The sequence below is a fragment of the Seriola lalandi genome, unplaced genomic scaffold (genome assembly GCF_002814215.2).
Source record: "Seriola lalandi dorsalis isolate HSWRI2012SDOR001 ecotype SW California unplaced genomic scaffold, Sedor1 jcf7180002054472, whole genome shotgun sequence".
Taxonomy (NCBI): Eukaryota; Metazoa; Chordata; class Actinopteri; order Carangiformes; family Carangidae; genus Seriola; species Seriola lalandi.
This window is the reverse complement of record NW_019525025.1, coordinates 207,787-232,218: the sequence shown is the minus strand read 5'-3', so window position 1 is coordinate 232,218 and position 24,432 is coordinate 207,787. Positions and strand designations below refer to the sequence as shown.

The 24,432-nt window shown below is 43.8% G+C and overlaps 2 protein-coding genes across 3 annotated transcripts in view; one reads left to right on the top strand and one right to left on the bottom strand.

The window, feature by feature from the left end:
• Window positions 1-425: 425 nt before the first annotated feature.
• lrp12 (low density lipoprotein receptor-related protein 12) lies at window positions 426-9,929 on the top strand. Its single transcript, XM_023411873.2, has 11 exons — window positions 426-1,460; window positions 1,907-1,963; window positions 2,072-2,207; window positions 2,680-2,882; window positions 3,234-3,481; window positions 3,900-4,049; window positions 4,142-4,363; window positions 4,639-4,905; window positions 5,060-5,262; window positions 5,355-5,487; window positions 6,046-9,929. The coding sequence occupies exons 1-11, from the start codon at window positions 1,394-1,396 to the stop codon at window positions 6,985-6,987; spliced, it is 2,628 nt and encodes an 875-aa protein (XP_023267641.1). The 5' UTR covers window positions 426-1,393; the 3' UTR covers window positions 6,988-9,929.
• A 1,083-nt stretch (window positions 9,930-11,012) lies between these two features.
• The window catches only part of LOC111659078 (regulating synaptic membrane exocytosis protein 2-like), a 34,386-nt gene continuing 20,966 nt past the window's right edge, over window positions 11,013-24,432 (bottom strand). The window contains exons 24-42 of one of the 2 annotated variants that reach the window (XM_087175507.1): window positions 23,447-23,497; window positions 23,232-23,300; window positions 23,080-23,139; window positions 22,293-22,460; window positions 20,831-20,940; window positions 20,426-20,458; window positions 19,184-19,642; window positions 18,966-19,007; window positions 18,723-18,761; window positions 17,314-17,340; window positions 16,772-16,794; window positions 16,583-16,680; window positions 15,490-15,630; window positions 15,024-15,208; window positions 14,552-14,687; window positions 14,206-14,318; window positions 13,504-13,605; window positions 12,337-12,476; window positions 11,013-11,698 (exon numbers count right to left, since the gene is read on the bottom strand). In XM_087175507.1, coding sequence (XP_087031633.1) covers window positions 11,510-11,698; window positions 12,337-12,476; window positions 13,504-13,605; window positions 14,206-14,318; window positions 14,552-14,687; window positions 15,024-15,208; window positions 15,490-15,630; window positions 16,583-16,680; window positions 16,772-16,794; window positions 17,314-17,340; window positions 18,723-18,761; window positions 18,966-19,007; window positions 19,184-19,642; window positions 20,426-20,458; window positions 20,831-20,940; window positions 22,293-22,460; window positions 23,080-23,139; window positions 23,232-23,300; window positions 23,447-23,497 — 2,185 coding nt within the window. In that variant the 3' untranslated portion in view covers window positions 11,013-11,509. The remainder of the gene's footprint in view (window positions 11,699-12,336; window positions 12,477-13,503; window positions 13,606-14,205; window positions 14,319-14,551; window positions 14,688-15,023; window positions 15,209-15,489; window positions 15,631-16,582; window positions 16,681-16,771; window positions 16,795-17,313; window positions 17,341-18,722; window positions 18,762-18,965; window positions 19,008-19,183; window positions 19,643-20,425; window positions 20,459-20,830; window positions 20,941-22,292; window positions 22,461-23,079; window positions 23,140-23,231; window positions 23,301-23,446; window positions 23,498-24,432) is intronic. The other variant, XM_087175506.1, reaches the window with a different exon arrangement.

Genomic DNA, 24,432 nt, shown 5'->3' with positions numbered 1-24,432 from the left:
GTAAGTAAGTATTCATAAATATCACTGATGATTAAAAATACAGAATTTATTCTTATTCTGGATGTTTACAAACATATCTTAGCTTTTTTTGTCCAAAACTCAAAAATATTATATTTACTGTCATGTAAGTAAATATTAACTTAATTTCAATGTAGGCCTAAAGCCAAGTCTCTAAATGATCAATCGATTATTAAAATAGTTGCTGATTCATTTTCTGTTGATTGACTAATCAATTATCAGATATCGATTAGATGTCAACAGTGTTTCCAGTGATGTGTGATTATATCCTCTGAAACATTTCTTCTATCGTTGTTAAACGTGAAGACAGTTGAAAAACAAAGATTAAATGTTGATGACAAGGTTCATTGCGTCACATAGGGGGCGGGATTACGTACACACACACACACACACACACACTCACACACACACACTCACACACACACACACACTCTCTCTCTCTCTCTCTCTCTCTCTCTCTCTCTCTCTCTCTCTCTCTCTCTCTCTCTCTCTCTCTCTCTCTCTCTCTCTGCTGCCTGCGGACTGTTGTTGTTCAGTCCGACACGAAGCTAACAGCTAACACTGACTGTGAAGATGTCGTCAGACCGACACACGGAACGACGCTCGCGCTGCTAACCTCTCACCTGGTTGTTTTAGTTAACTCGGGTTAGCTCTGATAAACCCGGTTTAGCTCTGGGTTAGCTGTCCCGCTCCAGGCTTTATGTCCTTGCTGTTGTGGAGGAGGACGGGCTAGCTCGTCGCTTAGCCCCGTTAGCATGTTCCTGCTAATTGTCCAGTGTTATTAATGTTGGTATCGCTAGCCGAGCTCCGGCTGTTAGCTTTTGGTTAGTGTAATTCTATGGAAGTAGCAGGTTAGATGGGGAGCTAGCCTCTCTTTATTTAATCCTGTTAGCTGCTGGTTGTTGTGGTTAGCTAACCTGTTAGCCTATGTGTTGTTATTTTACATATCCCGGGCTGTTTCCATCATGTGTTGCCGTGTACAGACCACAGAGCTTGTTCCTGTGGCAAAATGTCGCGTTAATGCTTCGGTTCTTTTAGCTAACAGAGCTAAAGTTAGCTGTTAGCTAGCGGGAGTCAGATGTCTTTGTTTCCATCTGCAGCTGTTAGTTTATGATGTGAGAGCAGGTTAACTCTGTTAGCTTAGTTAGCAGGTAGACTATAGTAGATAGGACAGTTTGTTCAGGGTTTTAATGTTTGTGAGTGTGGCAGATGCTAAGCTAACAGAAAAATCAGTTACACAGGCCTCAGATCAGTCTTTAGTTTATTATATTTCAGAGTTGTATTTAATGTATGGCTGATATGCAGCTGTCAGTGCACTGACCATCATCATCGCCATCACTAAAGGCCGGCAGCAGGTGGAAATACCAGGGTTACTATGGCCCTCACATCAGGCTGCAGGCAGAGCTGCTCAGCGTGTGTCGTCTACCTGCTTATACTGTCAGGTTAGTTTACTCACTCTGAATCAACTGTTACAAACCCGGACTCTGCTGTGGAGCTGCAAAGATTAGTTGAATATATATGTGTGTGTCTGTGTGTCATTATAATGCTATATATAACTAGTCATTGCAGCTCTAAATCTGGTTAAATCAACCACATTTTTACTGTGTGAACACTCTGTTAATGACAATTAAATTGCAATTCTTGTGTATGATGTTGAATAATTCCGTTTATTATTGTAACCAGGTGACTGAACTCTGTAGTTTAAAAACTGCAGTGGTTCTTTTAAGCTGGTTGGTCAGTTTTTTCTTAATAATTTAGACACAACAGGATGTAGATGAATGTGGTATTTTAATAACACTGTATGTCCCTGTAAATAAAACAGCTTTTAGCTTCAGTGAGCAGAGATATGTAGCATCAGCTGTTAACCATGTGTGTACTCACTCCCCAGGATGCATTGCTGCATCTCAAAGGAACGACAACGTCTATGTATCAGGAATCTCTAGCGGTGAGGTCATGACCACACTGACGACACATCAGAGACACATGAAACATAACCATCAGCACAAACTAAACGTGCAGTCAGACTAACAGCTATCTGTGTGTGTGTGTGCAGCTTGCAGTGACGTGGCGGAGCTCCTGCGGGCATCCAGTGGCATCATCACCAGCCCTGGCTGGCCCTTCCAGTATCCGGCCAAACTGAACTGCAGCTGGAACATCAGAGCCCGACCCGGAGACACCATCACCATCAGGTAACATGCACATGGGTTTTTTTCCATGGTTACATACATGGTCCTCACACCACGTCCACACCAGTCAGCATAAATATTAAAAAGTCATTTTTTACCAAGAACAACCATTGGATGGAGGTGGAGGTTTGTTGACAAAACAGAAAAGATAAATATGGTTTCAGAGAAACTGAGGAGAAGTCACAGTGTTCAGAACCACCCGGAGGAGAAGTCATAGAGTTCAGAACCAGCCAGAGCAGAGGTCACAGGGTTCAGAAACAACCAGAGGAGAAGTCACAGGGTTCAGAACCAACCAGAGAGGAAGTAACAGGGTTCAGAACCAACCAGAGGAGAAGTCACAGGGTCCAGAACAACCAGAGGAGAGGTCACAGGGTTCAGAACCAATCAGAGTAGAGGTCAGAGGGTTCAGCACCAGCCACATGGTCACAGGGTTCCGACCTAGGCTTGACTTGTCTCCACCTCTGTCCTCCGGTAGTTTCCAGGACTTTGAGCTGCAAGGTTCCCATCGTTGCTCCTCAGACTGGATGTCCATCAGCAGCTACAGGAGCCTTGATGGACTGCGGGTTTGTGGGTCCTCCCTGCCGCCACCCTACATCTCGTCTCAGGATCACGTCTGGATCCACTTCCACTCTGATGACAGTCTGACAGGAAAAGGCTTTAGACTGTCCTACATCACTGGTGAGGATGCAGGACTTCCAGGTCCTCTAAATCTAACAGCTTTACCGTGGGAGTTTCAGGTTCCTGATGCTGATCCACAGAGTTCTCAGTGGTTCTCAGAGTAATCAGCAGAGCTGGCACCTCCTCAGGCTATTACATAACAGTTGTTGACAGAGCAGACGCCGGCGGTGGGATGACGTAACTCTGGATTAGAAGCTGATGTAAACACTCTCAGCTGATCCATCAAACGTGATCTTCTACTGACGTAGACGACTGGTGAAAGATAGAGGGCAAAAACATTTTAAACAGTTTTAGTGAACTGTTATCACGTTACCAGACGTCTAATCAATAACCAATATCACTTTGGTACAGGTAAACCAGAGGCATCCAGCTGTGACGTGGACCAGTTCCACTGCTCTAATGGGAAGTGTATCCCAGACTGGTGGCGCTGTAACTCCATGGACGAGTGTGGTGACAATTCAGATGAGGAGCTGTGTGTGGACTCTCCCTTCTCCTTCCAACCCTGCAGCCTGAACCAGTTCCCATGTCTGTCCCGCTATACCCGCATCTACACCTGCCTTCCACACAGCCTGCGGTGCGACGGGAGCATCGACTGCCAGGTAACTAAGAGGTTCAATTGCCTTGACCTGGTCCTAGCACCAAACATGACCCTGTGTCACAGTAGCTGATGGCAACAGTCCTGGGCTCAGATCAGTGAGTGTCTTTATTCAGTCTGTCCCTGTCATTGAGTTGAGAGTTAGCTAAACATATGAGTCATCACAGTCCTGTAAACTGCGGCAGGTGCAGAAAGTTGGATATGTATTGTGATGTGAAAAAGGTTTTCACCAGAGGACTTGAATACCTGTTTTTGGTCAACATCATTTTGAATCCACAGCTGGTTAGAGTCCCTCAGTGACCTCAGCCAGAGAAATGGACTTCACTGTCCACTAGTTTTCTCAGGCTGGGTCAGCCGTGATGGTAACAGTGTCAACAGCATGTACATGTTGATATCGTTGTGTATATGTGATTTTTCTCCAGGATCTTGGTGATGAGATTGACTGTGATGTTCCCACTTGTGGAGAATGGTTGAGGAACTTCTACGGCTCCTTCAGCTCTCCAAACTACCCCGACTTCTACCCTCCAGGAAGTAACTGCACCTGGCTGATCGACACCGGAGATCACAGAAAGGTAACCTATGACCTCCACCCTCAGCTTGATGACATATTCCTACCTGAATCACTCTTGAGGTATAACTGACTCCCTCCATTTTGGTCCTGCAGGTCATTCTGAGGTTCACTGACTTTAAACTGGATGGGACGGGTTACGGTGACTACGTGAAGGTCTATGATGGCCTAGAGGAGAACCCTCGCCGTCTCCTCAGGGTGCTGACTGCCTTTGACTCAAGAGCGCCGGTTGCTGTGGTTTCATCGTCTGGTCAGCTCCGAGTTCACTTCTATGCGGACAAGATCAACGCTGCCAGAGGATTCAACGTCACCTACCAGGTGTGTTTGATTTGTTTAACCTGATTAACCTGTCACTGTATTTTGGAGCCTGCTCAGTCTGTCTTTATGGTTCTTCATGAATTTCTAAGATCAGTGGATTCTGATAAACCTGTTTTTATGGCTCCCTCTGTATTTTTTTTGGTGGCCAGGTCCTGTTAAACGTAGGTCTACTATTGTTTTTGACCTGTGTCATGGTTCTTTATGTTGTTGTTTTTTTGTTTCTTTTTTTTTTTTTTGGGTTCTGTTTAACCTATCTCTTTCTCCATGTTCTTAAGGTGGATGGGTTCTGCCTGCCCTGGGAGGTTCCCTGTGGTGGGAACTGGGGCTGTTACACTGAGCAGCAGCGGTGTGATGGATACTGGCACTGCCCCAACGGTCGGGATGAGGTGAATTGTTCCTCGTGTCAGGAGGATGAGTTCCCCTGCTCCAGAAACGGAGCATGTTACCCTCGATCGGACCGATGCAACTATCAGAACCGCTGCCCCAATGGTTCTGATGAAAAGAACTGCTTTTTCTGCCAGCCTGGGAACTTCCACTGCAAGGTACCAAAACTAGAACCAAGGAAAGAAACAATGTTCAGGGACCAGAACAGACCAGAACAGGAAGCAGTCTCTGAGCTGAGCTTCAGATGAAACATGTACTTTCTGTCATTTAACATCAGTTTGACCTCTGACCTCTGACCTCTACCCTCTGCAGAATAATCGGTGTGTGTTTGAGTCGTGGGTCTGTGATGCTCAGGACGACTGTGGTGACGGTAGCGATGAGGAGAGTTGTCCCGTCATTGTTCCCACCAGAGTCATTACTGCCGCTGTTATCGGCAGCCTCATCTGTGGCCTCCTTTTGGTCATTGCCCTCGGCTGCACCTGCAAACTCTACTCACTGCGCATGTTCGAACGCAGGTGAGGATGGAGGGACACCTATGTCCTCAGAAACCTTTATCTGTTTCCTCTGATGGCTCTGATGATTCCAGCTCTGTGATTGGTCATTGCAGGTCTTTTGAGACCCAGCTGTCCAGAGTGGAGGCGGAACTACTGAGGCGGGAAGCCCCGCCCTCTTATGGTCAGCTCATCGCCCAGGGACTGATCCCACCTGTGGAGGATTTCCCAGTGTGCTCTGGGAGCCAGGTAGTGACACAAAGTCTTTCTCTCTGCAGACTTAAACAGCGGTTTTAAATGTTAAAGACAGATAACTCCTGTCTCCTTCCACCTTCAGTTAGTCCCCTGTCTTTTGTAATGTTTGTCTTAATTAATTTCCTCAGTGTTGTGTTGTGTTTGGGTGATTTTACCCACCAGTCGCACATGCATTTATAATATAACTGCAACTCTAATTTCACTAAAACAACCTTTTCTCCTTGAACTTATTGCAACAGTGGAGGAAAACACTCCTGTGTTGTTCTGTTTCCGTCCTACAGGTACTCTCATTGGACGGTCTGTGATCTATGTCTTTGACCCCCAAACACTGTATCTAGAATGAACGACTTTACTGTGTACTTAAAGATGGCAGTGAAGCAAGGGTGGTCTATCACATGTGGATTTTCTGCCTCACTCAGACTCCATCTCCAAAATGTCTCCTTCATGTTGTGGACAGTTGTTGATGTATTACTCCACCACTGCTCTCTGCTGGGACACTGGATGATGTGGTCTGATGATTTTATTTTCATTCTGCTGTCTCTCTGTCCTCAGGCATCTGTCCTGGAAAACCTCCGTCTGGCTGTCCGCTCTCAGCTTGGTTTTACCTCCCTCAGACTCCCTTCCTCCAGTCGTCATAGCAACCTGTGGCGCCGACTCTTCACCTTCTCGCGGTCACGACGGTCCGGTTCTTTGGCTCTGGTCTCTGCTGACCTGGAGGACAGTGCTGGCACTGGGAGCACTGGGAGTTCTGGTTCAGACCTACTCTCTCCGGACTCCGACGACACAGATACAGAGGGGGAGCGGGGGAGGGAGCGAGGCGTGGGCGCAATGGGTGGGCCTGTTGCCCCGCTCCCCCAGAAAACCCCACCCTCCACTGCTGTGGAGGCTGTCGTATCAGTGACGACGTCTGCAACCTCCATGACCCCAACACCAGGCCGAGATCGATGCCGCGACCGGCCCAGGGAGGCCCCGCCCCCTTCCAGCCCCATCACCATGGCAACATCCAATCCAGATCCTGAATGTCACAGTGATGCCTCAGAGCTCCAGGCCCTGCCCACCTCTGCCCTGCATCGCCTGGCCCAGAACCTGCACCGTCTCGCGAGGAACCTGACCAGAACCAGTCAGAACCAGCAGAACCAGACCTGGACCAATCACAGTCCACTCCGCCAACTGGAGACAGGAAGAAGCGGGCCCGAAGCTGCAGAGCGACGAGGGAGCAGAGATGAAGAAGAAGATGTGGAGCTTCTGATCCCTGTGTCCGACTCTGACTCTTCCTCATTGATCAGTGATGTCCAACAACCACTGCTGGAGCCACACCCCTCCTCCACTGCAGGCCACGCACCCCGCCATCACAGAGGAAACAGTGGTCGAGGAGGGCGAGATGGCCCATGTGAACACTGCGGGATGGTCCACACAGCACAGATCCCAGATGCCTGTCTGGAGGCCACGGGCAAGACGGAGAGCAGTGACGATGAGCTGCTGCTGCTCTGCTAACAGGCTAACCTGCAGGGCTAACATGCTAACTGACACACTAATAGTATGAATACTACCCCGACCCAACATCTAAAATTAGCTAACGTGCTAGCTGACACGACTTATACTGTTAAGACTATCCTGCCCCTACACCTCCAGTTAGCTAACATGCTAACTGACTGGCTAACAATAATACTGCCCTGGCCCCTACATTTCAAATTTTAGACAGCTAGCCAACATGCTAAGACTTCAGAGTAGACAACAGCTAGCCAACATGCTACCATTTCAGACTGGACGACTGCTAGCCAACATGCTAACACTTAAGACTAGACAACAGTTAGCCAACATGCTAACACTTTATACTGGGCAACAGCTAGCCAACATGCTAACACTTCAGACTGGACAACAGCTAGCCAACATGCTAACACTTCCGACTGGACAACAGTTAGCTGTAATTTAAAACCTGTTAGCATGTTAGTTGGACTAAAAGTTAGTGTTCAGCAGGTTTTGGCCTTGAGTGATGTAGGAGATAACCAATCAGAGACTGAGGGGAGTGATGTCACTGATTGGATACTGATGCTGGTATGAAAACTCTCCCATGTTGTTCCCCTGGTCCGTCCCTTAAAATGCTCCCCTCCTCCTCGCAGGCGGACGTCCTGCTCGTTGGTACGACTTCCTGAACAATGACTGGTACGACTACAAACTGAGTCCTGACTGAGCAAAGTGAAGGTTCCCTGATCATTGATCTGATCCAGGAACCTTGTCTGCCTCTGAACTGTCGATGTGCTGGACTCCTGCCCCCCCTTTAAAGGAAATGCTTAGAATAACATCATATGACCGATGGAGGTAGCCATAGATAGTTGCCAGGTGCTACTACACTGAAGTTATTCCCCCCCAGGTGTAGTAGTTGTGAGTTTAACTACAGGTCTCACTTTGTGCTGTTCTTACCTAGACTGAATTTCATCGCTCTTCTCTGAGCTACATCTCTCTTCCTCCACCCTAAGTGGTCATCTCTCTGAGCTGGATCACTGTCCTCAGTCTGTCTCTTGGTGGTCCCTCATCTCTTTTCTCCATGCTCTGTTCTGTCCCTGTTCTCTGACTCCTCAACTTCATCTGTCCTCTTAATAACTTTATAAAAAATCAAACTGGTACTGAGGAGGGCCAGGCTCTGAAACCATCATCAGATAGGTGAGATTTTTTTACTGCAATTATGATTTTCGTTTTTATCCTATTTTGTGATGAAACCACATTCACATGACATCGCATGACATCACAGCTGGATCTGCCTCACACTTTCTATTCAGAGTAGTGGCTGGTAAAAGGCTAAGCATCATACGTTTCACAAACCACTCATTTCACTGTTGTTAAGCTTGACCTACAGATACGGTCTGAGCAAGTTAGTCTGAGACCACTGCCTCACCTCAATGACGTTATTGTCTGAGGAGGAACATTGACATTGATCACACTGACCTGTGAGAAGGCTCATGGCCTAAAGAGGGGGAGTGTTGTCCAGGGTGGAGTCTCATTCTGCAGCAGTGCAGGTGTTGACTTATCACTATCAGATGTCACTGTGAACGTGGGCAGGAATTATAAATACTAGATTTGCAGGAATTACTCAATCCTGCTCTGAAATTCTAGACCTGGTTCTCAGTCCAGAGCACATGAAATCCAGACTCATGAGGGTTTAAGAGTCAAAAATCTCAACTCAATGGTTCTTCTGAGCTTTCACTCGTTTTAACCCTGAGATACTGACACTGAAATGTACCATATATATATATATATATATATACACCACACTATATAATTTTGTTCAGTTTCCATTGAAGGGCGTTGAGGAGGTACAGGATGGGATGAACATTAGTCAATCAGGTTAATCAATGTTTGTTTACTATAGCAATTGCTAAGCAACCACCTGCAGATGTCAGTGAGCACCTTCCTGCTGACGGCTCCACACCTGATTATTGATCAGCTACAGCTTAGAAAAATCATGTGGTGTGTTTCAGATGTCATAATCAGCAGAAGCTCAAAGATACACATGTACTACAAACTAGAAAATCTACTACATGTCCCCTCTTCTGTATTAGTTCATGAAGAACATCACAAATGTAATTTTCACTTATCAGTCCTATACTTTATAAAACATTTCAAACTACGTCATTGGTACCACTGACACTGTTAATACCAGTGAGCTGGTCCCACAGACAGCTGATGTTGGCGTTAGCTGGGCTACCTCCATCAGTCATGTGATCCTGTTCATGTCAATTGTAACGGTCCCTGCAGAGTCTTCTGTGCTGTCGGTTCAGGTTCCTGTTTGGTTCCCCCTGTTGTTTGATGTTTCTACCTGTTCAGGTTTTTGACTGGTTCTAAAGGGAAGGCAAGGTTCTAGATTGACTGTTCTCCAAGACAGAGGTCTAGAGCTGTTGGTTGTACAGGTCCAGGAGTTTTCTTGATCCTGTTACAGAGAACGTTCTAGATCTGATGATCTTAAAATAATCGAGATTATTCCATAAAGAGAGGACGTTTTTATGTTTGAAAAGTCAAAGGTCACGACTTGTGTTTACATTTATTATTCAACATAAATGAGTCAAAGTTATAATAGACTTTGGAGGAGTCTGGATGAAGGATCAGAACCAGACCAACAGAACCAGATCCAGTCTGGACTCTGAGGTCCTCACCCCTCCTCCCCCTCCTCCCTTCTCAGACTGAAGCCATTCAAACTGACCTGTCTGTATTTATGATCTTTGTTACAGTTTTTGGTACTCAGATCTCAGCTGACCTTGTGTGAGTGTGACTGTGTATATTTATTATTATTATTATTAATATGACTGTGTTATTATTGTTACTTTGCTGTTGTGTAGTTGTTTTTATGACCTGCATGATTCAAGTTGTTTGGTGTTAGTTTTTCTTTGAGTCTGTAAAGTTAAAACTGTTAAACTGCACTAAGATTAAAAGTTCACATTAAAGTCTTGACTCTCTTTTCTACTTGATTTTTATTTTCTGTCACATTTTATTTTCAGTTTTACTTAAATGTGAACAGTGACCTCATATAATGACAGAGATCTGCTTCCCTCTGCTAGTACAGACATGACCTGATCAGGACTTGTTTGTGCTCCAGATCCTCTGAAGGACATGCGGTGAGTTTAAAGTGTTTTGCCCTAAATCAGTTTTTCAAATCAAGTTTTTGCTCATAATTATTTGTTTGGTCATTACATCCCAAACAGAGTTGTTTGTTGTTGCGCCACCAGTAGGTGAAGTGTTGGACCTGCAGTCGAGTCTCATCATTCTGACTGAACTGAGCAGAGAAACTTCAAAATAAAATGAAGGCAGAAAAATGTGTTTGGTAAATTACAAAATAAATGTGATTCATGTGAACCTGGTCTTGTCAGCAATACTCGTGGAACTTCATAGGGCTGGAATGTTGTTGGTGGTGCTAGAACCTTTAAGAATTGGCATTATCTGAGATACCAACAGAACCTAAGAGCCCAGTCATGTCAGTGATACCAGCAGAATTTAAAATACTGCAGTCGTCGTGACACCAGCAGAACCTTTATAGAACCAGATTCATGTCACTTATACCAACAGGACCCTGCAGACCTTAAAATGTCAGTGGAATTAGTAGAACCTTGTCGTACTGAAGTCATGTTACTGACACAAGTAGAACCTTAGAGAACCAGAGCTGTGTCAATAATACAAATAGAATGTAAGTTGTCTTAGCAGAACTAGTAGAACCTTACAGGACCAGTCATGTCAAAATGAAGGACGAGATAAAACCTTATAGATCAATCAGTTGTGTCAGTGACACTAGAAAAGCCTTATAGAATCAGAAGAACCCTATAGAACTGTAGATGGGTAAAGGTTACCTGCAGAACCTTTGAGGACCAGCATCATATCCATGGCACTGGTAGAACCTTATAGAACTGGACATATCAGCTTAATCAGTAGAAGCTTATAGAACCAGAGTCATGACAGTGATACCAGTAGAACCTTATTTGACTAGCGCTGTACAAGGAGAACCAGTTATGCAGAACACATCTTCAGAGAACAACTGAGCGTTGGATCTTTTTTATTTTTCAGGCGATGTTCTCATGTTCTTTAAATTTTTCACAGTTGATGTTTTTTATGTTCTAATCTTTTAATCGTTCCATGCAAAAACATAAAGAACCAGACCTTCGTGTTCCTGCATCTCCATGTAAACTCATGCTTCAAACAGTCACATGACTCCTGAGGAGCTGCTGTGATTGGCTGGCAGCTGGAGGTCACATAGCCTCTCCTGTCTTTTCTTTTCTGAGCATCCTTTGCTGCGTAGCTCCACCCTCAGTGAGAGGGTCTTTTTCCGTGTCACTGTCAGGGGGCGGGGCCTCCCTACTCCTCCTAGTGACATCATCATGACACTGTTACATCATTGCTGTGATGTCATCATGCAGCATGCAACAGCATAGGAGGATCATGGGACTTCTTTCAGCCCAGCCCGGCAACAACTTGTCCCCTCCTCCTCCCTCTTGGCCCATTACTATGATGGTAAAGTCTGTCCCACCTCTTGACACTACGACTTGCCGCCCTCCCTTTCTTTATTGGTCAGTGGGGCCAAGGCAGGGTCCACCAATGAGGTGGCAGGAAACAGTTTAAACCAACCAATCACCATGTTTGATAGGTCCAGGTCATCCAATAGAATCTGAGCGGCGCCCATGAAGGATTTATGATCCATCCGACCGTAGTCCCCCCACACGATGATCTACAGACAGGTAGACAGGTAGGTTAGAACCTTCTGTTCCACACTGGGACAACACAAAGACACAGACACTCAAAACTGTGGAAACATGGCAGACACCACAAGACTCAGAGAAATCAGAAATTACTACAATAAAACGACTCCATCTGCTGAGGAAGATCATGTGATCAAAAGAGTCGCTACAGGACAACTACTAAATGGCCTTGGCAGTAACATTGTGAGATTTAAGACACTTGAACAATTATTTGATCAGATAACAACAGAGGTCACGGCTGCTGGAGGAGCAGATCCTTAAGATCCTGGGAGTGTGAGGGTTCTGCACAGTATCTTAGTTCTTCTGTACAGAGACCTCAGATGTTGAACCTGGAGTCTGATTTAGCCCCTCTCCCAGTATGTGGGAGCCCCTGATGCTCCTGTGACCACTTTGGGCTTTACATTCCACATTTGTTCCAGTTGTTCTACTGCTCATCAACCACCATGATGTGTGATTGTTTAGTCCGCAGCTGTTTGTCAGTCTGGAACTTGAAGTCCCACAGGATCTCAGCTCTGTTGTTCTCAACTTCTTTTGATGGTGTGTCCCTATAGGACTTGGAGACCACACACACAGACACACACACACACACACACCACTATGTATTCACCTGCAAGACTTTCCCCTCTGGATTCTCCTCAAACTGGAGCTGCTGTTGATAAAGAGGGTCGAGTGTTTTTCTCGCCAGACGAGTTCTCCTCTTCAACACACACTTCCCGTTGTCCATCAGATACACCTTCACGTAGGGAGCTACACAGCAACACAGACACACACGTTTAGTTTGGGAGAAGTGTGAACAGGTGAAACCAGGATCAGTTGGTTCTACACTTCGACTCAGAAGGAATCAAAGTCTGTTTGTGTGTCAAGTGGTTTTATCTTCAGAGGATCAGTTCTCTGTAAGCTCTCTCTCTCTCTTGTGTTTAAGGATACATTTCTGATGTTTTGATGTCTAGCCTGCTGTCATTATGTGTTCAACTGCAGCTCATAACTCATCCACCAGGTGCTGCTGTTAATCTCATTATCTGCCTGAACTCATGTAGCTAATGGATGGAGTGGTTTTGTGGTACTGATTGATTCCAGTCTGCTGCTCGTTTATGTTCATGTAAAGATGTTCATGTCGTTATTCTCTCATGTGATTTATATGAAATCTGCTGAAGACTTAAGCCTACAAACTGATCTGATTACAGCTGATGTGTCGACAGAGACAATACTGATTATATCTGTTGGTAACACTTTATCTGAACCCCCAACTTCCTGTTTACCATTCATAGTCACTGTAGTTATAAACACATGTATATATATATATATATATATATATGTATGTATATATATATATATATATATATATATGTATATATATATGTATATATGTATATATATATATGTATATATATAGTTAACATATTCCTCTGTAACTGATAAAGACATACATAATAATAATAATAACAATAATAATGATAATATCATTCGGCATCTAGATGATATGACATAAGAAATCGGGCAAATGTAAGTGTTTATAAACAGTATCAAAGCTGCCTGTTAATGATGTTAGTCATGTCAGTCACCTGTCATAAACACTTCATATGAGGAGTATGTTAGAATATATTAAGCTCTTATACTATAATTATATAGTGATATAAACTGTTTATGAATGAGTTGCGTTCAGTTTATAGATTAAACTCTATCCAACAGTGTAGTACAGTACTCTACAGTACAGTATGGTAGTGTGTAATATACCGCTAGTACAGTAATGTGTAGTTTGGTGTAGTATTTTCACCTGGAGTGTTTTTGTTGCCTTGTTTACCCACAAGCCCACGGGCTCGAATCACCTCCACATCCAGGCGCTCCTTTCTGTACACCATCCCGATCTGGATGTCACCTGATCAACAAACAGCCAATCAAAGGAGCTAGTGTTAGATGATGTCACAGATGACAGACAGTTTCCTCAGGTGTTTCATTGTGTTATTGATTAAAAATAAAAACAGTTCAGTGTCTCAGACCAATCACAGTCTTGATATGTCAATTCCAACCAATCAGAGAGGAGCATGGGTGTCAGCTGATAAAGTATAAATGAATACAAAAGTTACATATAAATACTGATGTATAAATGTCACTATTATGAATATAAATGTTGTATGAATGTAAACACTGATATATATACTGGATTAAGTATAAATGTAAAAACTGATGTATCAGTATAAACCCTACATAATCACTGATGTATGCATGTAACCACAACATTTAAATTATCAAATAAATAAAACACTAATGTACAATTGTTACCGCCAATATATGGATACTGATTTTACTAATGCTAATATTTAAACATAAACACTGATGTAACAACCGATGGGAAAAGTCCAACACTCAGCCGATCAATTGTGTAACTTCATCACTCACTCACTCACTTTGAATAATGATTAACAAATATAAGTAATAAATATAAACAGATTTAAATAACGTTTTGATTGGTCGTTACCCATAGGGGGTGTGGCCAGAGTCTGTCGTCCAGCCAGCTGGGCGGGGCCTAATCCCTCTAGGAAGCCAGTGAACTGTTGGTCTGATGCCAATTTCACTCCCGGAAATATCAAACTGAAGTGACAAGAGTGAGAAAAAAAAAAAAATCAATAAATATAATTACAGAGAGAAAACATAATTATTATACAGAGAAAAAAAATTATGTTAAAGACAAATTACTACAGATGTCTGACAGCTGTTTAAAAATAAATAGATGAATAAACAAATAAAGGAGAACCAGAGCAGTGAAAAGAGGAATGACACATTTAAAAGAGGAGTGACAGGTTAGAAAGAGGAATTATTCATACGCTCCAGGTTTGGGGTCCTCGGCGTCGGGGTCACGACTCGGCTGTCGAGTAAAACGAGATTTAAACTCAACAGCCAAACCGGTTTCTACACTCCTTTGGACAGGAAGTCTGATCACCTTTTTCTTCTTCTCCTCCTCTGGATGGACAGAGAAAAAGATGATTTTAATACAAGTCCATCAACACTGAGTATCTGCAGTTACTTCATCCTGCCTGCAGAGGGCAACAGAGAATTGTGTGAGTTGGTTTGTTGCAGTGGCTGCAGTTATGATTGTTGGTGCTCATTGTAGGACAATCTACTTTCTAACCAAACTCCTCAGTACTTATAATGCTGAACTGTATCTATTAGATTTCCAAGCATATAGATTGCACGTGGAACATCAAAGCTCTGTGCTGTGAATGAAAACATTTTGTGTTTTTGAAGTTTAAAACAAGGTAGTCGGTGGTTTCACACTTATTTCAAATGGTCACTTACCTTCAGGGTTGAGCTGGGAGGCGCTCTGACTCTTCTTTCCCAGTCCGACCATTCCCATCATCCTCGCTCCGAAGCTTGAGCGTCTTTTCTTCTCATCGTCATCATCATCGTTTCTCCCCAGCGAACAGATTTCTCCACCGACACTTGAGGACTTTGTGAGAGGAGCTCCAGACGCTGGCGCCGGCCTGCAGGAGGTGAAAGAAGCAACCATACCTGTCAATCACCTGGAGGGGGAGGGGCATGAACAGACGTGTTACTCACTTGAGGGCGAGGGCCATAGACAACCGCACCTGTCAGGTACCTGATGGTGAGTTGCAAACACACACCTGTCAATCATTTAAGGTGGAGTGGGGCATAAAGGTAGGGGGAATAGATCACAGTAGTTCACAGAGGAAGTGGCTGGCATTATACTGTTGCTATGACGACTTGTCTGACCCCTGTCGCAGCTCATTGGTTGGTCTCTTACTTTGGAGGCTCAGGCTGCACCTCCACCTCCTCTCCCTCCTCCACTGATTCAGTCTTCTGCAACGAGGCTCCGCCTTCTGCTGCTACTTCCTGTGTTCCCGCCACCAACTCCACTGATTGGCCTTCTAGAGCCTCAGCCCGACTGTCTCAGCCAATGAGAGGATAGCACAGGAGCATGCAGACAGAAACATGCAGCAAGAGACAGAATGATGAAGAGTAATGTAACATGCATGATAATTTAAACACGAAACGCAGACATAAACATAATTAACACAAATCAACATGTTTAGAGGGAGACATGCAAGTAACATTCATCAGTGTTTAGTTATGAAGGGATAAAGAGAGACAACATGCAACAAAGATTGTGGACGTTGTCGTTATACAGTTTATACTTATAGTTAACCATCAGGTCACCAGGACACTCAGTTCATTCCTTTTTCAACATAAATTTATTCATAAATATGCACTATGTCTGTATCAAGGAAGTATTAAAGGTATTACAACAAAATTTCGATGCATACAACCAAACTGGTATTAACCTGCCCACTTTAACCAGCCTTGACTGGGATAGTTTGTCATTAGCAAACTACACTACTGTTGCTATATCCTGACATGTTGTGGTTGTCATGACTACATTGTGAGTCAGTTGAAAAGGTTTAAAACTCAGTAGCTCCCTCTTTCCTCACTTCTGCTGTCATGGTTACACTGGAGGTGGTGACCTCGCCTGAAAGCATCTTAACCCTTGTTTACCGTTATTGTTATTATTATTATTATTTCAGCCATTTTATGCCTGTCAGACACCCGACAGTGGAGCTGGCAACAGGAAAGAAACGGCCAATAACATGTGGCAAAAGTTTGCATCTGGCCAGGACCCTGCGGTTTGTTGTTGGTGCTTTAACCTTTAGGCTCCTCAGAGGTTGTTTTTTTATTTTTACAGAAGTATTCAGCAGCTTTGTGTGCATTATAAAAAAATCTGTATTATTTTTATTTCATTTTTCTTTGCTGAATAACATAGACTGACAAACTAACAGTACAACAGGACAAGAGGGCATATCAACAAAATAAGCTGCTCTGTTATTGGTTCCTGGTCTCACCTGATTCTGCGGATAGATCGAGTGTCGGAGGCATTGGACATGGCCGATACATCACTGACATCACTGTCTGATGATTTAAAGGACAGGCTGTCCCTCATCTGGACAGACAGAGGACAGGTGAGCAGGTGTGTGACATCACCAGTGGTATCTGTATAGTATTTTGTAATATGTTGATGATATGTTGTTCACCTTCGATGGATCCTTCATCACACCTGCAAAGACAGAACAGCAGAGTTAGTTCATCACAACACTCATAGTGTGTCATAGTTTCAGGTTTCAGACCAGTGATGTCACCGTTTTGAACAGTGATGCCACTGAATCCTGTGGTGATCTGTTTAAATATATTTAGATTCTCGGTTTTTGCTCAGGTACAAAAAATTCTCTTATAAAAGTGACATCAAAACGTTTCTGTCCTGAATAACAGGCTGACTTAATGACAACTTGGATAACTTCACGTTCCTGACATCACAGAGAGTAATGACCAAACATAAAGATCAACCAACAGTAGAGCAGAGTTTCAGCTTCACTCTCTGCTTCACATTCAAACTGACTCTGAAGACATCTGTGAAAAAACAACTGAATCGAAAGAAAAACAGAAAACATCTGCTGACCAGATGAAAATCACCTGCAACAAGCCAAAACAGGCACTTCAGTCAAAGTGGAAATGAAGTTTCAATTCAAAACAGTGGCTCAGATAAAAAATAAAAAAGAGATAAAGTCAGGACCTCTACCTTCTCTGCTCAGTGGTAACACCTCCCCTTCACATGACAACGATGGACAGATAGATGATGGATGGACGTAAAACGAAAGAAGAAATTCAACCAAACAAGAAATGATTCACAAACAATACACTTCACACAAACCAGGACAGGAGAGAGGAAAGGATGAATAGATGGAGGGATGGGACGGATGGGTAAAACAATGTATGGATGAGGGCTGGGTATCAAACAACAGGCTTAAGTTTGGTTACATGAGTCGAGTCTACAATGACAATGCCCATTTAACAGTAATAAATCCGACATTAAAAGAGGCAGTAATTTAGCATAAACCTGCAGAAATGCAACATCTTTGACTTCAGTCTATCTTCATCCACAGTCAGTATGTTTTACATCTACACTACATATATCTTGTCTTTATGCAGATGATCCACAGTTGTATCTTCCTGTCAACTGTACTGACATCAGCAGTCGGACTAAAGGACTTCTTAGAAGTGTTGGATGACTTGTAATTTTTCCATTTTAATCACTCAAACACTGATATCACTAAGATCATTATGTTTCAATTAAAAAACCACTAAATTATCTGCACTTTGTACAAAATGCAGCGGCAAAGCTTTAAATGATTCCAGTTTACTATCCCTTCATTGGGTTCCAGCTGCTCCAATAATACAGTTCACTTCACTTATAAAGGATATTTTATTGACTCCAAGCAAAACTTCTGACCTCCTGAGGTGAAACATGCAAGGGTGCCCACTCACATCGACTCAACCGAAAAATCCCCTCTTTTGCAACTGTGTATTTATGCAAAATCCTCCCTCCACCTAAACTGTGAAACATTAGCTAAAACACACCCTTTTATACTGCCTTTAACTGGCCTGTATGAGTTATACATCTTTTACAATACTGAATTATTTTATTTTTTTATGTAATTCATCCCGTACTATTTTTTATTCTTGCTTTTTGTTAAAATTATCACATTCTTTAATTTAGCTCTTTGTAACCACGTTCAGAAAAGCATTTTACAAATAGAGTTAATGTGTTAATAATTATTATTATTATTATTATTATTATTATTATTATTATTATTATTATTATTATTATTATTATTAATTTTATTATTATTATCATACCCCAGCCCTTGGACATATGGATGGATAAAAGTGAAATCAAACCAAGAAGTAACGAGTCACACGGACCAGGAGAGGAAGGTTTGGAAGAATAACTGCATGAACCAATGAACAGCAGGATGGATGTCTGACTAAATGTGTATATGAATTAAAAGTGGCACAGACAGGAAATTCAAACCAACTCTAACTACTGCACTTCCTCTAATCAACATCTATCAGGTGACAAACGTGTCACTTTCTCTACGAGCTACCTGTCTGCCCCTAGGTGGGTGTGGCTAACAGCTGGTACATTACCGTTGGCAGTTTTTTTCTGCTGGTCCTCCCATGTGACCTCTACATCATGACAGACAGAGAGAGGTGATTGGTCAGACTACTACAGCAGCACTCTGAACACTCACTCTGTTCAGGTGATCCATCTGACGCTAAACCAGTTAAACCGTCAGGGGTCAAATCCCAGTACTCAACAACACCGGATCAGTTTACGAGCTGACAAGGATCACTTGAACGCACCATCAGATCAAGCTGAGACTGACTTGCCTTTTCTGGTCCCTCCAGGTGTCGCTGAACGTCTGTCTGGCTCTGACACGCACAGGTGTGATGACATCAGCATGATGTAACCAAGATGAACACATGAATGAATGAACAATGATGATGAAGACTGAGATATCCAAATGTGACTGCAGAATTATCAGCTGGACTGATCTAGTTGACAGACTGGTTCATCACTATACACACCAAACTTATGATGTACACACCTGGAGTCTGAGGGGGCGGGCCTGGTGAGGGGGCAGGTGAGGGGGCAGGGGTAGGTGTGGGGGCAGGTGTAGGGGGAGGGTCTGGTTGAAGAGGTGGCTGTGATTGGACTACAGGAGCTGGGGGTGGGGCTGGAGCAGTTGTTGCAGCTGGGGGTGGGGCTGCAGCAGGTGCTGGGGGCAGGACTTTGACTTGGACCGGAAGTGGGGGAGGGGATGCCACAGATGCAGGTGCAGTTACAGGCACAGGTACGGGTGCAGGCACAGGTGCGGGTGCGGGTGCAGGTGCAGGGGCAGGGTCAGGGGCAGGGGGTTGGTGAGGTTGGATGGGTCCAGGAGGAGGCGGGGCTTGGATTCGTATAAGAGGAGGTGGTTGGTGATTGACAGGGGGAGGGGCTTGTTTGTGGGTAGTGGGAGGGACTAAAGCTGCAGTTGGTGCTCCTGAGGTGGGCGTTGCCGAAACTGATGGACAGTGAAAGATTAAATAGAAAATGAAAAAGAAAAGATGATGAAAAATGAATGAAAACAGACAGTGAGGTGAAGAATGATGACCTGTTTCAACAGCTAACCGATCACATGGCACAATCCTGGAGAGGGCCCTGAGCTCTCTAATCCTTCTTTCTAAAGTTGTTACTTTAATAGGGTTCTGGACTTGCTCCCAATCTGTCAACCCATCTAGGATGAGTTTGTCTAGTAGCAAAACTAACAACAATTGCCAACGACAACATAGCTCCCAAGGTCATGGAGCTACTCAAAACCCTCTACCACATGAAAGTGGTGATTCTTGGAGGGATCCCCCAGGACGAGCAGGAGGATTTGGTTAAGGAAAATCATGTATGTGCTACTTTTCTTAGCCAGCTAACCACCAGGACCAGGATCTCTTAAAGTGGCTAAAAATAGGTGAGTGTATGAAAAGAGATCAGGTAGTTGGATGCAGCCAGGAGGACAATGATGGAAGTGGAGTTTGAAGTAGACAGAGATAAGATATCTTGGGACAGAAACCTGGACCTGCTGGAGGGACTACATCTACCAGCATGCCAGAGGATCACATAAGAGACACATAATGTGATGAATAAGTAGAATATTCCTTAAACAAATCCCAACCTGTTACCTCCAGTCAATAGTTTGATATCAGATCAGTACATGACTACAAATACTATAAAGTCTTACAGAGAAGCAAAGCTGTTCTAGTTCTATGCTGAAGGAACAGGTGAACTGTTACACACAGATCGCAGATCTCTGTACCTGTTTGCACAATGTCAGAGGGTTCTCCTCCATCTGAAAGATACAACTCACTGTTAGACCACTACAACCACCAGGGAGCCATCTCTTTCCGTCTTTATGCCGAGGATACACAGTTATATGTCACAGTAAACCCCAATAGACTGTCCACCATAATAGACAAAATCCTCATCTTTTGCCCTAAAACTCTGCATTAAGATTTTACTTGTTACCTTTAGAGCAGTTTGCCGCTCCTGACTGTTTCATTATAAATCTGAGGTCGTAAGGTAGAAACCTGTTCACCTGTCAGACTGAAGAGGACCAAGCTTTTACTGATAAACCCTGAAAAACCTGCCCAATGAACTCAGTAGCTGTCTGGTTGGTTGGAGGCATCACCTGACAAGTAACTAACATCTCTAACAGACATACTTCTGTCCAGAGCTCCTTTGGGCGGGACAGCAGGCAACTGGCGTCCTCGGCGGCTGCAGACCGGCGTTCCTGATGGACTCGTCTGGGTAGATCCACCTCGAGGGTTAGCCCTGTTGGACAAAGACAGAAATCAAACTACCAACCTGACAGGAGGGAAGTAAGGTCAAAGGTCAGAGGTCAAAGTGGTTATAGTCATTAGTAATGTAAGATTAAGGCTTTTTTTTAATGTAGGTTTGTGCTGGACCATGCTACACTCTGTTTGCTGCAGGTGAGTGGCTATAACATACTCTGTGGCCCTGAGAGGTGAAGACACCAATGAGCAACACATTGATCACTCGACAGTGTCTCTATGGTTACAGGGACTGAGTTGATGAGCAGGGTATTTGGCACAAAGAATCTGCACTGTTCTCCATGTCTTGTCCATTCATCTGATAAAGAACCAGGACTGATTTAGGTCAGTCAGAACTGTGAGCCATGTTTTCCTGTTGCTGCAGTTTCAGGCTGAATTCAAAACGTCCAGACTTCTCTGTCAGGGTTTTTGCGAGGTAAGTAGGACCCAAATGCAGCTAACACATGGGAGACGGTGCAGGCAGGTTTATTAAACAAAAATCCAAAATCCAAACATGAACATGGCATGAACGTGACATGAACAGACGCGAACAGACGTGAACAAACCCTGAACTAAAAAGGGACGAACCGACACAGACAAAGGGAAGCACAAGGACTATATAGACAAGGGAGGCAAGGATGATTGAACACAGGTGAAACACATTAGGGCGGGGCAGACAATCACTACACAGAAACAGGACCATGACAAGAAGGAACACACATACACTCAAGGAAACCAATACAAAATAAAACAGGAAGTGCAAAAAACTCCAAAACAAAACTAACAAAAAGTGTCTGCCATAGCAAACCATGACACTTCTCTGAGCCTGTAAACTCACAGAGTGACAGTCATGTTCCCACAAATGCACAAATTAATTTCCACTTCCTGCTCTGACCACTTCTTTTAATTAATTTCCATGGAAACAAGTAAGGTCAAAAGGATGAGAGACCAAAGTCTGCAGGGGCTCAGTCTTTAAGTCTGCAGGTCTAGATTCAGCCTGACTTCACTGCAGGACAACGACCGGACTACAAAAGTTTAGTCTGGGGAATCTCTTCAGAGACTCATGCAGTGTAACAACAAACAAGCAACCAACAAATAAACAACAAACAACAAACACCAGCATGCTGTTAAAAAAAACATGAATCAGAGCAAGAAACAAAAATAATATGAAGGTGAACATGTGCAAAAGAAAAGATTAATTCAACCCAACAGAAAAGAAATCATGTGACTGAGAATCGAAGACAATGACAGGTTTTCAGACTGACGTCATGCCTCTCTTTGAGGATAAAAAAACCACAGTCGGCAAACACCATGGAGACGGAGGTGGTTTCTGATCGATCAGTTGTCGGTCACCTGGTAAGGGCAGGTGAGGAGGGGGCAGAGCGTCTGGGCCTCAGGTGGACAGAGTCAGCTCGGTCCGTGGAGTGCGAGCGCGTGTAGACGGGTCGGTCCACCATTGCTCGCTGGTCAGCTGACCGAGAGCGACTATAGTAATCCCGCCGGTCCATCCCCCGACTGTACCTGCACATCACCATGACAACCATCACCCACCGTCACCATGACAACCACTGCACCTGCAAGATGGGTTTATTAGTCACATCTCCGTGAGAATCAGGCTGCTGTCAGCAGATCAGCTGGTTGTACTGTACCTGAGGAGGGTTAGGGTAAACAGGAAGTGTAAGGCATTGAAGGCTGGAAATCAAAAACCCAAGAAAAAGAAAACTGAACACTACATTTCCCATCATCCATGGTCATCATCCCAGGGTGAACAGTGTGAGATCAGCAGCATGTTCCCCTGAGAATAAATTGTAGTTACAATGACACCCTCACAGAGCTGTTCTTTAGACCAGACCATCTTCTAGACGAACCGGGTCTTTGATCCTGTAAGTGATCTTTGAGTTGAGTTACTGAGCCCAGCTCAGATGGAGATGCCACCAGAACTCTGGTGTCTCAGTTACAAACTGGACACACTGTGTCCTCTTGATATCAAGAGTTTGGACTCCAGATAAACCCAGAGAGCAGATTTGAACTTGGTGTACTCTGGACTGAGAAAGAACTGTAGGTTGGATGGAGGGGCGGAGGAGGAGGTGACACTGAAAAACTACATTTACACCTGAAAACTGTCTGTCAGTCAAGTTACCTCAGCAGTTCTTCGTCGTAGGCGTCAGGTTCGTAGGGGAAGTCTGGGATGAAGTCCTGACTGAAGAACAGAAAGACGTCACAACTCTAGAACATAATGAACTTAAAAACGTTATCCTCTACACTACATTACCCATAAACCCCGAGGCTCACCTGTAGTCCTCACAGCTCCCATTCATCATGTGGTTTGTCCAGGGAGTGTGGTTCGGACCATTAAAATATCTAACGTGTGGAGACGAGAATGTGATGACTTATCCAACAATTACTGCAACTGATGACACTGATGATAGGTACTACTACCACCACCACCACTACTACTACTACTACTACTACTACTACTACAATTCTTCATCCAGAAGCTGCATTACCTGTCATGAGAATCAAGAGAGTTGGCAACAGACATTCTCCTCAGTGATCTCCTGAATACACAGAAACAGACAGTCAAAAACAACTGTACTACAAACTGTATACAACCAGGAATAGAACTTGGATTCAAACCAGCACTATAACCAATAAAAGCAGTATAATTCCAACAAGTAGCCATAGTATAAACAATGATGAAACTATAACCTGCATCATTACCTGTACTAATACCTGAACGACTTGAACTACACACAGTACTGAAACCAGTGCCAAGACTAGAAGTACAACCAGGAATACAACCAGGACTAAAACTAGTACCATATCCAGTAATCAAACCACTACTACGAGCATTACTAACCAGTATTACATCCTGTACTAGTAGAATAGCCAGTACTGAAAACCAGTACTAAAACCTGTACTTTGATCAGGTCTACAACCAGCACTAGTACCAGTATGACCATTACTAAAACCAGCAGTACAACCAGAACTAAAACAACTGCTGTGTCTCTGTTCATGTTCTGCAAATGCAGTGAACTACAGGTACCTGGATGGTTCACTCAAAACAAACAGTTGAGTGAAAACGACTCACCCCCAATGGTCGCCATCTCGGCTACATAGCAGAAGGCTAGGGGCCACCAACGTGATTTCAAACTACACAGTGAGTGTATTTTTGTACACAGTGTACTACATGTCAGTATAATGTGTACACAGCATACTGCATGTGAGTGTACTGACTGTATTTGAGACACAGCACTGGAGAACAACTAGCACTAAACAGTATTACTAAAAGTACTAAAACCAGCAGCACTACCAATATTAGTAGTAATTGTATAACAAGTGCTATAACTAGTATACAATGTATACGATAAGTACTAGACTTGTACTAAAACCAGTTCTACAACAGAACTACAACCAGTCCTAGAACCAGAACTACAACACAACACCTAGTCCTGACCTGGGACCTGGTTCATACCTGGGTCAGACCAGTTCA

Bases quoted from the DNA above. Each gene is read 5' to 3' on its own strand.
- lrp12 (XM_023411873.2), top strand. From the start codon at position 1,394: ATGGCCCTCACATCAGGCTGCAGGCAGAGCTGCTCAGCGTGTGTCGTC. The intron at 2,883-3,233 runs GTGAGGATGCAG...ACTTTGGTACAG, and splicing joins TAGACTGTCCTACATCACTG to GTAAACCAGAGGCATCCAGC. The intron at 4,050-4,141 runs GTAACCTATGAC...TTGGTCCTGCAG, and splicing joins ACACCGGAGATCACAGAAAG to GTCATTCTGAGGTTCACTGA.